The sequence below is a fragment of the Rhyacophila brunnea genome, unplaced genomic scaffold (assembly GCF_057557595.1).
Source record: "Rhyacophila brunnea isolate RB1 unplaced genomic scaffold, BYU_Rbru_1.0 scaffold_8, whole genome shotgun sequence".
Classification (NCBI taxonomy): domain Eukaryota; kingdom Metazoa; phylum Arthropoda; class Insecta; order Trichoptera; family Rhyacophilidae; genus Rhyacophila; species Rhyacophila brunnea.
This window is the reverse complement of record NW_028233350.1, coordinates 7,991,084-8,005,027: the sequence shown is the minus strand read 5'-3', so window position 1 is coordinate 8,005,027 and position 13,944 is coordinate 7,991,084. Positions and strand designations below refer to the sequence as shown.

Below are 13,944 nucleotides of genomic sequence, written 5' to 3'. Positions count from 1 at the left end.
TATTTAAAATTACCTACAATTGTCTAATTAAGTACATCGCGCTGGTGATCGTGTGATCTTTATTTATACCAGTTGCCTTTGTACTTGATTTTGCGTGACGGTTTTGTTTGCTATTTTTATTATATATTTTTTTTTATTGATTGTAGTGATTGGTTATACTTGTTCTGTCAATGTATCTTTGTCGGTACAGGCTGCGGGGAGATTTTATTATTATTTGTTGGCTGCTAGCTCCTTGGAAGTCGTGGGAACTGAAGGTGTCTCACTACTGTCCGGTGTGTTTTAGTGATCCGGGGTGCCGAAGATGTTCCTCGGACGCGTCTGATTTTTTTTCTCTAGCAGTCAACCCTCTTGGTATTTGGGTTGAACTATCGGTGCTGAAGACGGTCCCGTTAGTCCCCTCTCTTTTTGGCGTTGGAATCTGCCGCTGATTGTGTGGATTCCACCGCACTCTGATGTTTATGGTGGTGAGTTGGCAGGCGTGATGCAAATAATAGAAGCGATCGTCTGTCAACACTGATGATGTTGTGCAGCGGCCTGGACTGTATGAAGGAAATCAACCTACTTATCAAAATTCCTTGAGGGAAGAAAGTGGACGTTATTATACGATCTCTTTAGCCTTTCATTTTTTATTTTTGCAGCCCCAACTTGAATGTCGGACCAGTTGCGAACCATGTTGTTCTTTAATTACATTTAGCTTCCGATGTGTTCATGGTTTCCTCGTCGTTGCCTGGTTTTCGTGTGGTGCTTCCTTAACTTCGTTTTCTAGCTCATCCGGATCAGTTCTCTTCTTGATGGAGCTCAAACAGCAAGGAGGGAGTTGTCTCGAGATGGCGTCTCGGGTTTGGCGGGATTGAGTTGGTCCAGAATCTGCGGCGGAGTATTTTAAGTAGTTAGCTTTAAGTGTGTATGAAAGGGATATGGCTAGTTTTGCTATCGCGAGGTTTTAGAGTAGTTTGAAGCAGAGCCGTATATTCTGGAACGGACGATATCTTGCTACACCATTGTAGACTTTAACGTAGTATACTAAAATCGATGATTAATTTTAATGATATATTTTGTACTAGGAATTCTTTTCTAGCTTAGTTTCCTCCTTGTTCGCGTTATTTTATTTGTGGGAGCGCTGCTTGGGATCCGGACCATGGCTTGGAGGTCCATCACACGTCATTTGTTCTTTCAGGCTTAACAGAGAATCCACATCACAGCTGTTGGTTGTTAGCCACACTGTTATTTTTATTCAGATTAGACATCTGAAAGTAGTATATTTTAGTAATGCTCTTTTTAAATATTCGGACGGTGCTTGACGCACAGTATTTATTACTTTCCGACAGATACGCCCTCACGCAAAAGCAAACTGGCACTCATTGTTTATTAATTAATATGTTATTTGTTCGAACCAAGTTGGTGAATTTATTGTATTTATTATTATTTTTTATTATGTATACTTGCCAAAAACCACGGCATATACGATTGAGAATTTATATTTTTTGCTTTGTGCACTTTATAACTTTTGCCAACTATTAAAGGTTCATCTTTTTTTCAATAACTTAATATCATTTGAAATCAATTTATTAAATCATTCATTGATCTATTATTATTTTCAACTTAATTACTCAATGCTTTTATTATTACTCAAATTATGGAAGCAATTTTAATTTCTATTAATTACTTTATTATATTATACTATCTCTGCAACTTTACCAATTTAATGAATTGAATTAAATTTCTTGAACCAAAATATTAATTCATTTATATACAATATATTAATTTATTATACCATTTCATATATTATTATTATCTGAGGTGCATTTAGGTAAATTTTTTGGCTATTATTTCAATTTTTTATACTGACATCAAATCTTTTCAAACTAATAATTATTATACAACTCTTCCTATCTTTTTGGAAGCTTTATCTAAATCAATCTTTATATATTCTAAATATTGCAGTTTTACACTGCTGGGTTGAATCCCCACTATTTATTATGATGTGAATTATCTGTGATAAATTATTATATTTTATTTATTTATTTCCATGTACACGAGCTTAGGTGTTTTTATATTTATTAGATCTTTTTTAAAATTTATAAATTATTGGTGGACCGGTTAGGTAGGGTAAATCTACGAGACCTCTCCCAGCTCTTCACTCTTCAGCAAATAATCTTCTTCGTTTTTTGGATTCTTCATAAGCCTCTCCCTCTGTCACCAAATAACAGAGTGGAAATTTCATCTATATGTCTCCATCGCTTCGCCTGTAGCCGCGCTATCTCTAAGCATGCCGTCCATGATGCCCAACCCCTGGGAGGATTGATGCTATCAGAAGATCCCCCCGAGAAGTTGACAGTCGAAGTCCTCGCTATGGCTTGTCCTTCTCTTACCGAGGTTGGAGGTAATGTCATGTTATTTTATAACATAACACACTAAGTCAAGGAAGTCTTTACGAGGGCAACACTACGCATAAGTACGACCGGATCGCGCCTGCGCACGGGATAGTTTGTACGGAGTTCGTGACACTATTTCCGGCGCTATCGGAGCTAGCGGGCTTTTGACACGTAGGCGAAGCGAGAGTCGATCTCTCAGTCCTGATCGTTCGAAGGAAGCAGACGTCTTGGCCAGTTCCGAGCCTCGGGCCCTGGGCACAGGGCTTTCGATTTCCTGACGTTTTGGAGACGTGGACGATGATCATCTGAAGGACGTCCCCCCCACGCCAGGAGATCGGAGTAACTCAACGGTCCCCACACGTTTGAAGACGCACTCCTCGATTCCGTCCTGGAAGGAATCGAGGGCAGCGAAAAGGCTGGAGAGCCTTTTGTGTGATCGGTATTTATTGTTATTTTATGTTACGGTCCACCGACCGAACTAGTCTTTGTTTCGAATTAGCTTTTGGATTTTTGTTCTAATTTATTTAAATATTGTATCGCATTAGGTGCTCGTGAATCACTTAAGTAATTATACACTTTTATACACTGTAGCCCGCAAGTTATCTTATTTATTAATATACAATTGTTGAAATTTCTCTACTTGCTTTTCATTTAATTTTCCTTATCACAATTGTCTCTATGCATCAACATAGAGTGGCGCTCAAACCGAGATATTTATATTTATTCCATCAATATGTAATTTATTATTATACAGGAACATCCAACGAATGAGTGTAGTAACCGGACAGGTAACTGAGGTCTTAGAGGTAATAAGTCAAACCACCCACGACCCTGCATCCTATTTCCCCGAGTCTCATGCTTATCCCCAACATATCCCTATCCTATCCCTATCCTATATCCCCATCCCATACCTATTCCTTAACCCCCATGTCAAATGTGACTTGCCATCACAAGGGCACAGCATTATATTTACATTGAGAACCAATTTTTTATCACCTTGTCGAATAACAGCATGACCGTCAGAAATCAGGTAAGATAGTCTATGTATAATCTGTGTATTAAATTTGTAAATTTAAAATTTTTTTAAAGGGGTGTGTTGATTTTGTCAAAGGCCCACTTGCATATATATATAATCTTACAATGGAGACAGGTATCTTTCCGGAAACGTGGAAGATGTCGAAAGTTACTCCAATCCATAAGAGTGGTACAGAGTCATCAGTGGAGAATTACAGGCCGGTAGCTGTTCTCTCTGCACCAGCAAAAGTTCTTGAGATGATCGTGCACAACATGATTTCTCCAAAAATTGAGTCATTTATAATAAATGAACAGCATGGATTTAAAGCAGGCCGATCAACGGAAACTAACCTGATGGTATTTACCAATTATGTGTCATCGGCCCTGGATAGAGGCCACCAGGTTGACTGTTCTTACAATGACTTCTCAAAAGCATTTGACAAAGTCGATCATGATGTCCTGATGGAAAAACTCCAACTTATTGGATTGTCTGATCGATTTTTGAAGCTATTCGGGAGTTATTTTAGGAACCGTCAACAATACGTATCGTACGGCCTTTATCAGTCACAGAGCTTTTACACATTTTCTGGTGTCCCTCAGGGCTTAAACTTAGGGCCGTTGCTGTTCACGATTTTTATAAATGATATAGCATTGGTAATAAAAAATGATATGTTTTTGTTGTTCGCTGATGACTTAAAACTCTTTTTGGAAGTTGTCACCTTGGACGATTGTCGTCAGCTCCAACTTGATATAGATAATATATTAGATTGGGGCAGGCGTAACAAACTAGAATTCAATATTGATAAATGCAATCTTTTGTCGTTTACCAGAGCCTCAAAAGCGTTGTTTTTCCAATACTCAATGCATGGCAGAGTTCTGTCACGAATATCATCTGTAAGGGATCTTGGCATTACGTTTGAGAGTAAACTGACATTTATTAGCCATATAGTTACCATTTGTAACAAGGCGCTTAAAATGTTGGGCTTCGTCATGCGTACTTCCCGGGTCTTTTCGGATGTTACTATATACTCGGTATTAAAACTTTTATTTAATTCTTTAGTTCGAAGCAGACTTGGTGGGTCTATTGTTTGGGCACCGCATCAGTTGAAGTATGGCCTTATGGTGGAGAGGGTTCAGAAGAAATTCTTGAGACTCCTTTATTTGAGGTTGTACGGATACTATCCGTGGCTTTATCCAACTGACTTTCTCTTAGGCATGCTTACATACTGCAGTTTGCAATTTAGAAGAAATCTTTATTTAGCTACGTATTTTTTTCGACTTATACGAGGTATAAATAAGAACTCTGCCATTCTGGGCAGTGTTGACCTGTGTGTCCCTGATAACTATCTTAGAAATAGAGAACATAACTTGGTTATTCTCCCAAGGTGCAGAACCAACCTGCCACTGGTAATGCCAATTGGGAGGGCGATAACTATGTTCAACGAAATTGCTTCGGGTGTTGATATATTCCACCTACGTGAGGATAAGTATAGGTGGACGTTATTTTATAAATTTTTAAAATAGGGTCTGCCTAACTCATCCGGTGTATTTCCATGTACCTATATAATTAATATTTTTGTATGTACATATTTCTACTGTTTAATAACATACTATCTATCTCTTTTTCTATGTCATGTCGTGAACGTCTTAAACTTATAATTTGTAATGTCCACAATATGTAAAAATAAATAAATTGAATTGAAATTGAAATTGAATAAATCTTTATCTTATACGCATGTTACAACAGGATGATCAGGTCGTGTTCTTTTTGCGGCGGTGTGTTCTAACAAAGATTGATTACCAATTTGGAGTATGTCCGCATAGCAAAAATACTATAGAGATATTCCAGCAGTCAGCGGTGTGCAGGGTCTGTATCAGTGGAAAACTGGTGGCATCCTTGATTTGGTCAATTGGTAGATCTTTCTTGTCCTGTGACCAAATACCATGAGGTTAACCAATTTGTCATTCTTCCTGCAGACTAAACCAGAAAGATACAATAACATTAATAATTTTTATAACCTTGTATTGAATGATGTATTTTGTAATTTCAGATAGGTGAAGCTTTGTATGCTCGAATTCTTCGAGCCTACAAGGCCGGGCAGGTGTTCCGAGTGTTCGTGGTGATGCCTCTGCTGCCTGCGTTCGAAGCGGAAATCGGAGCATCCAGCGGCACCTCGCTCCATGCAATCACACATTGGAATTATCAAAGCATATCACGGTAAACTCATTAGAAATATGGGTCATAAACAAAAAGTGTTTTGTGCTTTGTTTCAATGTCACCCAACTTGTAAATATCGTATTATACTGCAAAAATTATAACTTTAAGTGTCATGGCCGCCGTAGTGGCACTGCAATATATTATGAAAGGATTGCCGGTATTAGGTGACTTTTTTCCTTACTTTAGTTTAGAATGTGCTACCTACCTATAATGAAAGTCAACACCAGACGACAATATTATTCCAATCTGTCAGGATATTGTTAGTTATATAGTAACATTAAAATGTCAAAGAATATTTATCTACCTGTCATTGCAGCGACTCTGTCATTGACCTTATTTATAGGCCCACTGAGCTCATTTTGTTTTTTTTTCTTCTTCGCAGTAGGTTATAACGCGACTTATAACCCTCCTGCTACCACTTTTGAATACTTTTTGCATTATTAACACATTTAAACACTTTACACGAACTTGCACCACATGCAAATAATGAACGTCAGATGATTGCATGGTGAGAGAAACGAAGAGGAAAGGGCTAGGGAGGATTGTAGTTCTCGAAACGGCCATGCTTCATGTTATTCTTACCACAGTCTAGTCTTAATATAGCAGGGTCTCGATAATTACTGGAGCACAGGGTTAATGTGTTAGCCCGTACGATAACGTTGGTTCCGTAGAGTTGTCGGAAATTGATGGTATTAGATAAAAAGATTTTTGTGCCAATTTTTGAAAATGGAGTATGATTGGTGGTGCTGGCTTAATCATGCTTAACTGTATAGTGTCTACCATGAGTTGTCTATTGTAAAATTTATAATAATCTCAAGACTCCGCTGTAAACATAGAAAGTATGTACAATACATTGTCGTTACAACGAATAATGTTCAGCCTGAGGATGACGATGAACCGGGAGATCACAATTCCTGTGGCTGGACGGTGTAGAACAGGATCTCCAGACTCTCGGTATGTCCGAATGGCATCCCAACAAAGCAAGGGAGGAACATGGTGGAATGCAATGTTGGAGACAGCCATGGTCCACAGTGGGCTGTACCTCAATTAATAATAATAATAGAATTTGATCCAATAATTTACGTTATCTTATGTACCTATCTCCATTTCAGAGGAAACGAAGCTCTTCTTAACCGGCTGAAGGCTGCCGGAATACCGGATCCTTCGGTGTATGTTACATTCCATGGTCTGCGAACACATTCAGTGCTAGAAGGAGAACCCGTCACCGAGTTGATTTACGTTCATTCAAAGTTGATGATCGTTGATGACAGAGTTGTCATATGTGGCAGTGCCAACATCAACGACAGGTCAATGTTGGGGAAAAGAGATTCAGAAGTAGCAGTTTTGATTCAGGTAACGGTAGTTTTTCTTCCTATATTATTATGAATACAGGTAGCACGCGACTTTCGTACGAAATTGGTTCCTGGAAATGTCTACAAATGTTGAATGTACTAAAGTAGAGTACCTAATGTAAAAAAAGATCAAAAAGTGTACTTTAAAATATTTATTTATCAATGGGTATAATAAAGTTAATGAGGCATAATAGCAAACGTGTGTTTTCTTTATAAACTTGTAGTGACTGCATGGAAACGCACAGTTTTTGCATTATCAACAAAGATCTAAATTTCGAGTGTTCGAAATAGCGAATTGCACGAAAGTCAAGGGCAGCCTGTAATATTAAAATAGCAAAATTACTAAAACATTATTTAAAAACACTGGTACAGCCATGCCAAACATGCCATGGAATATTTGTCCCATCACGAAAATAATGATAGGATATCATAATAACTTTGAATTTGTTGGGTGGAAAATCATGATCAAAAAGAATCATTAACCTTTATACTGCCGGTAGGTATATGTATGGCGGTACCATGCACGCTGCGAATTTTATTGCAAAAATAAAAAAATATAATCAATTTACGTTTAAAGTGGTAAAAACGAATTCTGTTTCAATTCTGTGTATGTGACAACATTTCCAATATATGTCGTGTGTTCAACATATTTGTATGTTTAAAATAATTGATTTACTCCCTCCCCCAGATTTACCACGTTTCCCGTTTAAAGCAGGATGTCCAAAGACGGCATTTTTGTATGAGCGGCATTCTGTTCACTGAAAAGTTCGCATCTTAAGACGTCATTGGCAGCCATCCGGTTAACTAAGCTGGGATTGTTTATTTTTATCATATTCACCGTAACTGGTCTCCCAAACCATTAAATTTATATAGTCAAATATTGTTTTCCCAGTATATTAGTATATTATGTACTTATGTGTATTATTACTATTTTTTTCAGGATGAAGCATTCGAAGACGGAAGCATGAATGGTGTCGTATTTCCATCAGGATGTTACGCCGGTGCACTACGCAAACGTCTCTTCAAAGAACATCTCGGACTAATCGACAGAAAAGATCTTCAGCGTCAGGTTAATCTGAAGGATCCGATCGACGATACATTCTACAGGGACATATGGGTGGCGACATCCAAGAGAAATACAGAAATCTACGAGAAGGTCTTCCACTGTCTGCCGACGGACTCCGTGTCATCTTTTGCTGATTTGAAAAAATATCAAGAAGAAAATAGAGACTCCATGTGGGTAAATGATGCCGCGCAGGCCAATCACCTCATCAGCACCATCAAAGGGCATCTTGTCGATTTCCCGCTGGAATTCTTGGTCAACGAAGTGTTGACTCCGTCTAATAGGTCTATGGAGGGAATGATGCCAACTTCATTGTGGACATAAATACCCTAAACTTCTTTTATGCCTATCTATAACATATTTTATAATTTCAATATAGTGTTTGTTAGCTTACTTCGTAAACCTTTTATATCCAATGTCCAAATTAAATACAGTTAAATGTCATAAGTTGTAATATTTTAGGTTGAGGTTGCTAGCCTCTTTGATTGCGTATTTCCATTTACAAGTTTTGTATTATTCTATAATATATTTGTGAAATCCAAGTAGGCACCAAAGTTTGAATTTGAAAATCAACGTGGACTTAAATGGTTTTAAAAGTGAGCTGTCAGTTGTGGTTGTGAAACACTACTAGAGTATAAGGTAACTTTGTTCAAATTTCTTATAATTTTTACCCTTTTAATATACAATATTTACAGTTCAAAAAGACATACAAACGTATTAGCTTTCCATTCCAATTCACCAAATGTTCAATTATTATGTATCTACCTATCGATATTGAAGGGTTTGTTTTTTGCAAAAGTTTGTATTATATACCAGGGGGTTGTGGCATTATAAAGAGCTTTATAACATTGAATATAACAACGCCTAGGCCCTAGAATACGCATTCTCGCTGTCACGTTAACTATTTATTATGAAAACAATTTTGGATACTGTTTAAGTTTTATTTTTAATTATAATGATGTGTTTATTGGTTAATATTTATATTTCAATTCACTGAATCTGAATGAATCTCAAATTATATTTATTTTACAAACTATCTAAAGCCGCATTGACACGATCCGACTACACTCGGACAGTTTCATACTAACTACTCATATACAAGCTGGCTGGGAAGAATAGAACGCGGTCTGAAAGATCGGATGTCGTTGTCTGAGTGCGCTCGGATTATCGGTTGCCACGATACGAGTAGCGTCCGAGTAGGTATCCGAGTGTACTCAGATCGTACTCCGATCGTGTCAAAACGGCTTTAGTGAATGATATTTGGAATATCAAATAATAAATTTATGGACTCCGGTGTAAAAACACATAAGTCAAAAAAAAATATTTTTCAGTAGAACTATTTTTATCCCTTTACGGCAAGAATAGCACAAACACCAGAACGTCACAAATGAAACAGAATGAAACCAATGATAGTCATCCAGTATTTATATTCCTATGAATATTTTTTAAATACCTAAAATTCAGATTTGTATGTATTTTTACCCATCTTTATAGAGGTATATAACTTAAGTGATTAGGTTTGTTTGTAATATAAAATTTTCCAAATTACATTTGACTTGGCTAATGTGCTTATACACAAATGTATAAAATCTTATTGGCTTATTGAACCGGTAATAGAGTGAATACAATTTCATGACATGTGGTTTTACACCCCGGCCATACAATCAATGTATTAATTAATAATATATTTCCACAAGATCAAAGTCAAGCAACAAATCGATAATTTTAAAACTACATTAATTACATGAAAGAAAGAAACATCTTTTTAATGTTTTTTTCTGTTGTGACTTTTATGAATTTAAAGCAATTTATTAATATTATGTAATACTCATTGTCTTTTTATATTATGTTTTGTTAGTGGTTAAACATTTACTCACTTGACAATTAAAAGATCGTCACTCAGTGCAAGAAGTCATTAACTAACATTTTTTATTTACATACGAGATATTGACTTGTTACGTATTTCTATTCAAAAATCAGTGTATGTTTGATACTGCGATGGAGAATAATGAAAAAAGCACTCAGAATTTAGACACTAGAGACCGAAAAGTTTAATGTGAGGCTTGGCGGCCGCGCTCGTATTGTTTTTGATTTCGAAGTATTGTGAAAATATCGCCAGGATTGGAAGATATTATTTCCCACTTCCTTAAATAGGTATATAATTTCGCAAATTTCAAATACAATGATATACATTTTTTCCCAATAACTTGAGTTAAATTTTATATGGCAATTTATATAATATTATCATGGCAACTTTTTCAATAATGTTGTAGAAGGGCCGAATGAGCTTATTTTGTCGTTTTTCTTCTTCATAGTAGGAGATAAGATGACTTATAATCTTCCTGCTGTCACTTTTCAAAACTTTTGCCATTATTAATACGTCTAAATGACTGATACCGCGCACTTATAAGAAACGTCAAATGCTTTCAAGGTGAGGGAAATGAATACTGTAACGCTAGAGGAGGGGATTCTAATTCTTCAAGCCACCACACATCAACTTAAACTTTTCGCACTCTAAAAACCCATGTTCAACCAAAATGTCACTTAATAACGTCTTGCACTAAGTCGACGATATTACTATATTATAGTTTTACTGCCACTTTGGTTTTTAAGATAAGAATGATAGTATTTTATTTGGGACTCGGTTGTCTTACAGAATTATTTATATGTTTGTTGAATGTTTAATTAAATTAACCAATAATTATGATGTAATTAATTTATATTTAAGATCAAGTAACATCAACAAGTGACAGCGTTCCTTGATAGCGCTGCGTGGTGTCCATATGCTCTACCTAAGGAGCGACATAGACAAAGAATATTATGAACATCAATGACATAATAATTATCACATGACAATTGGACCGCATTTATAGATCAAACATGTTTTCGCGATACCGGGAAAATTAGCTCAAAAATATTTTTGTCTATGTGAATTTTTATTATTTAGAGCATTATGGCAGTTGTCTTTTATAGTTTTTTTTAATTTTATTGATGTGTCGCTAGATTCATAGATGGCATCAATTTTAATCTCTGAAAAAGATAATTATTTTAAAAATCAAGTACTTAATATATTATGCGATGCATTGAATAGCTATTATAAACAGCACAAGTCCAATTAATAAAGAGGTTTTTTTTATACAATGGTATATTTGATATTGAATTTATTTTAATAATATATGTTTACAATATTCTATTACATAATTTTTTTTTAAATACATATTTTAAGTATATTAATTTAGGTTCGGCCAGTTTGGCTACAGATAATAAAATGATCCGATTCTATTCATGATGTGCCTTAATACCTTTAAGTGTACATACAATCTTGTCTATGGTCTGTAAGTCGAAGAAATTGTGACTTACAGTCCTACAAACTATCACATGGACGCCATTTTGAAAACGTCATTAGAATGTCAGATTCTGTCCAGTTGCGAGTCTTTATTGGGTATTTTTCTACAGTGGCTCCCCCATTCATTATTTAGATAAATTTGTAGGTCTGTACATAATTTATGCTATTATTCCATGAAAATTTAGTTGAGTAATTCCAGTCACACTCGATATTTCAATGAACTATACACAGCGCTCGAAATGGAAAATTTTACGAACCGGAGCGCTCGACAGTTTTCTGAAGAACAATACATAGTTATCATAGTAAGAAGACTTAGTTATCAAATTTTATGTGTATTTCATAAAAATAGGTGTGTTAGATTTTTTATTATATGGCCTATCTAGCTCAGACGGTCAAATTATTTTTTCCACGAGACGGAGCGATAATTTTACCGATTTCACGAACAGGAACGGCGCTCCGGTCCATTTCGAGCCCTGACTATACAATCAATTATATTTAATCCAGTGATAACATACCTTTTCAAGTCATGTTGAAAGAAATTCTATTCGAATTTTTCTAAAAAAATTTTGTTTATACATAAAAAAATACTATAACTTTTACATGTTATTAATTTTAATTGTGTTCTGTACTTTGTATCGTACTGTTTTATTTCAATCATGTCATATTTTGTAAATAGGAATTCAAAAACAATATTTGGCCATAAAAATTGTCAAAAATATCTAGACTCACAGTGTTTCCCAAACTTGTGATATGAGTTGTATTGATTTATTTGGCGTACCCTATTTCAGACAACAAAAAAATTAAGGAGGGGTAAAACTATCATAACGCATTTAAAATTTGGATGTAATTTTGAAGTAAGACAACAAAAAAACATTCTAACTGCATACCTCTTCAAATCATCTTGCATACCACCTTAGGTACACTCAGTGTTGCCAACTATCGTTGACAAGAACATGCCAGACGGGGTACGAAAACAGGCTATTTAGTAGGAAAAAACGTTTGATTTTGTGAAAATAAAATTGCAAGTAAATTTACTTATTCTACCAAGAACGAAGTCAATACCTTTCCTTTCGTGTATCGAAAAAAGTGAAAAAATATCTATACATGTAAAAACTACACATTTTAACAATATATTTCAAAATTGACAACAAATTCCTATATTGTGACAGATAATCGTCAAATTGACGTCACATACCTAAACACACGTTAAATTATGTGATACGATTTCACTATAAGGCCATGAATGCTCCTATTGTTTCAACGTGTTAAATTATGTTGTTTTATTTCTCACGCTACTAAAGTAGGTATCAACCTACCTTCATTAAGTAGGTATCTGTTGCGCATGAAAATAAATAAACTAAATATCTAGCGTGTTTTCAGCACATTTATAGCTGTTGGAGGCATCGCAAAATGCCAATAAAAACGCCACAAGCCAGATGCCTTATTTGCAAGCTATATGCTTATCGAAAAATGCTAGATCTGGCAAGAAAAACACTAAATTGGCAATGCTGGGTACACTTACTTTAGTGTGAAAGACTGGTCTAGACAATTTTTAAAATTTTGATAACATCATTTTTAATATTCAATGTTACCTGTGATAACGTCTGCCACAAATGTATATAAAAATCAGCACAATGTACCAGTATAATACATACACAATTGTACTTTTATATCTTGGAGTATAACTAAATATAATTTGAATTAAAATAATAAAATGTTCTAGGTATCTGTACTTTTTCCATATGATTTTAAAGTTATTCGTGACAATAAATGCACTACTTATAATTGTGTCGCTACATTTCAAAATCAGCCAAGTCCACCTTTAGGTATTTTTGACTTTTTTGTGAATTGCTGAAGAACTACTGCTTTCTAACACATCTGCATTATAAAAATGTGGAATTTATTAATTTTAAATATTCTATACTCGAAATAATATAAACTTTCACGCTTGTGACTGTGTATTTGAGAAAACAAAAAGCTGTTTTTCTCCTATTCATCTAATATGGACTTGGCTGATTTTGAAATCTAGCACACAATTATTCGTATAAGTATTTCTTTTATTCAACGAATAATTCACAAGATTTAAGAATGTACCTTTCTAGTTATTGAACATACATAATTTTGAAAAACACTTCAGAGAAAATATATTATAACCAATAGAAAAAATCTTTTTGAAAAAAGTAAGACACCGGCAGGAATCGAACCTGCATCTCTTGGGTTTCGCGCCCTGCACACAGACCACTACGCTACGAGGTGACATACTAATTGCGACAAACATTTTATGTTGTAACTTCCTTGAACCTGCTAATAATTTATACATACAATACAATATAAAATATTGGAGAGGTCCGTGACGTCAGTTAGTAATTAAAGTAATAGGTACCCACTTTGATTTAGAATACAAATGCCGATTGCCTTAGTAGCTCAATTTGGAAGAGGGGCTGATGAGCAAAGTATTAAGTACCAATTTAAAGTCTGTCGCAATTAGTATGTCACCTCGTAGGGCGCAAAACCCAAGAGATGCAGGTTCGATTCCTGCCGGGTGTCTTACTTTTTTCAAAAGGATTTTTTCTATT

General features: G+C 35.3%; 1 protein-coding gene across 1 annotated transcript in view; it reads left to right on the top strand.

The window, feature by feature from the left end:
- The window catches only part of Pld (Phospholipase D), a 53,857-nt gene extending 44,523 nt beyond the window's left edge, over positions 1-9,334 (top strand). Inside the window, exons 17-20 of the mRNA XM_085959048.1 lie at positions 3,320-3,405; positions 5,441-5,607; positions 6,720-6,960; positions 7,900-9,334. Coding sequence (XP_085815174.1) covers positions 3,320-3,405; positions 5,441-5,607; positions 6,720-6,960; positions 7,900-8,346 — 941 coding nt within the window. The 3' untranslated portion in view covers positions 8,347-9,334. The remainder of the gene's footprint in view (positions 1-3,319; positions 3,406-5,440; positions 5,608-6,719; positions 6,961-7,899) is intronic.
- Positions 9,335-13,944: the final 4,610 nt, after the last annotated feature.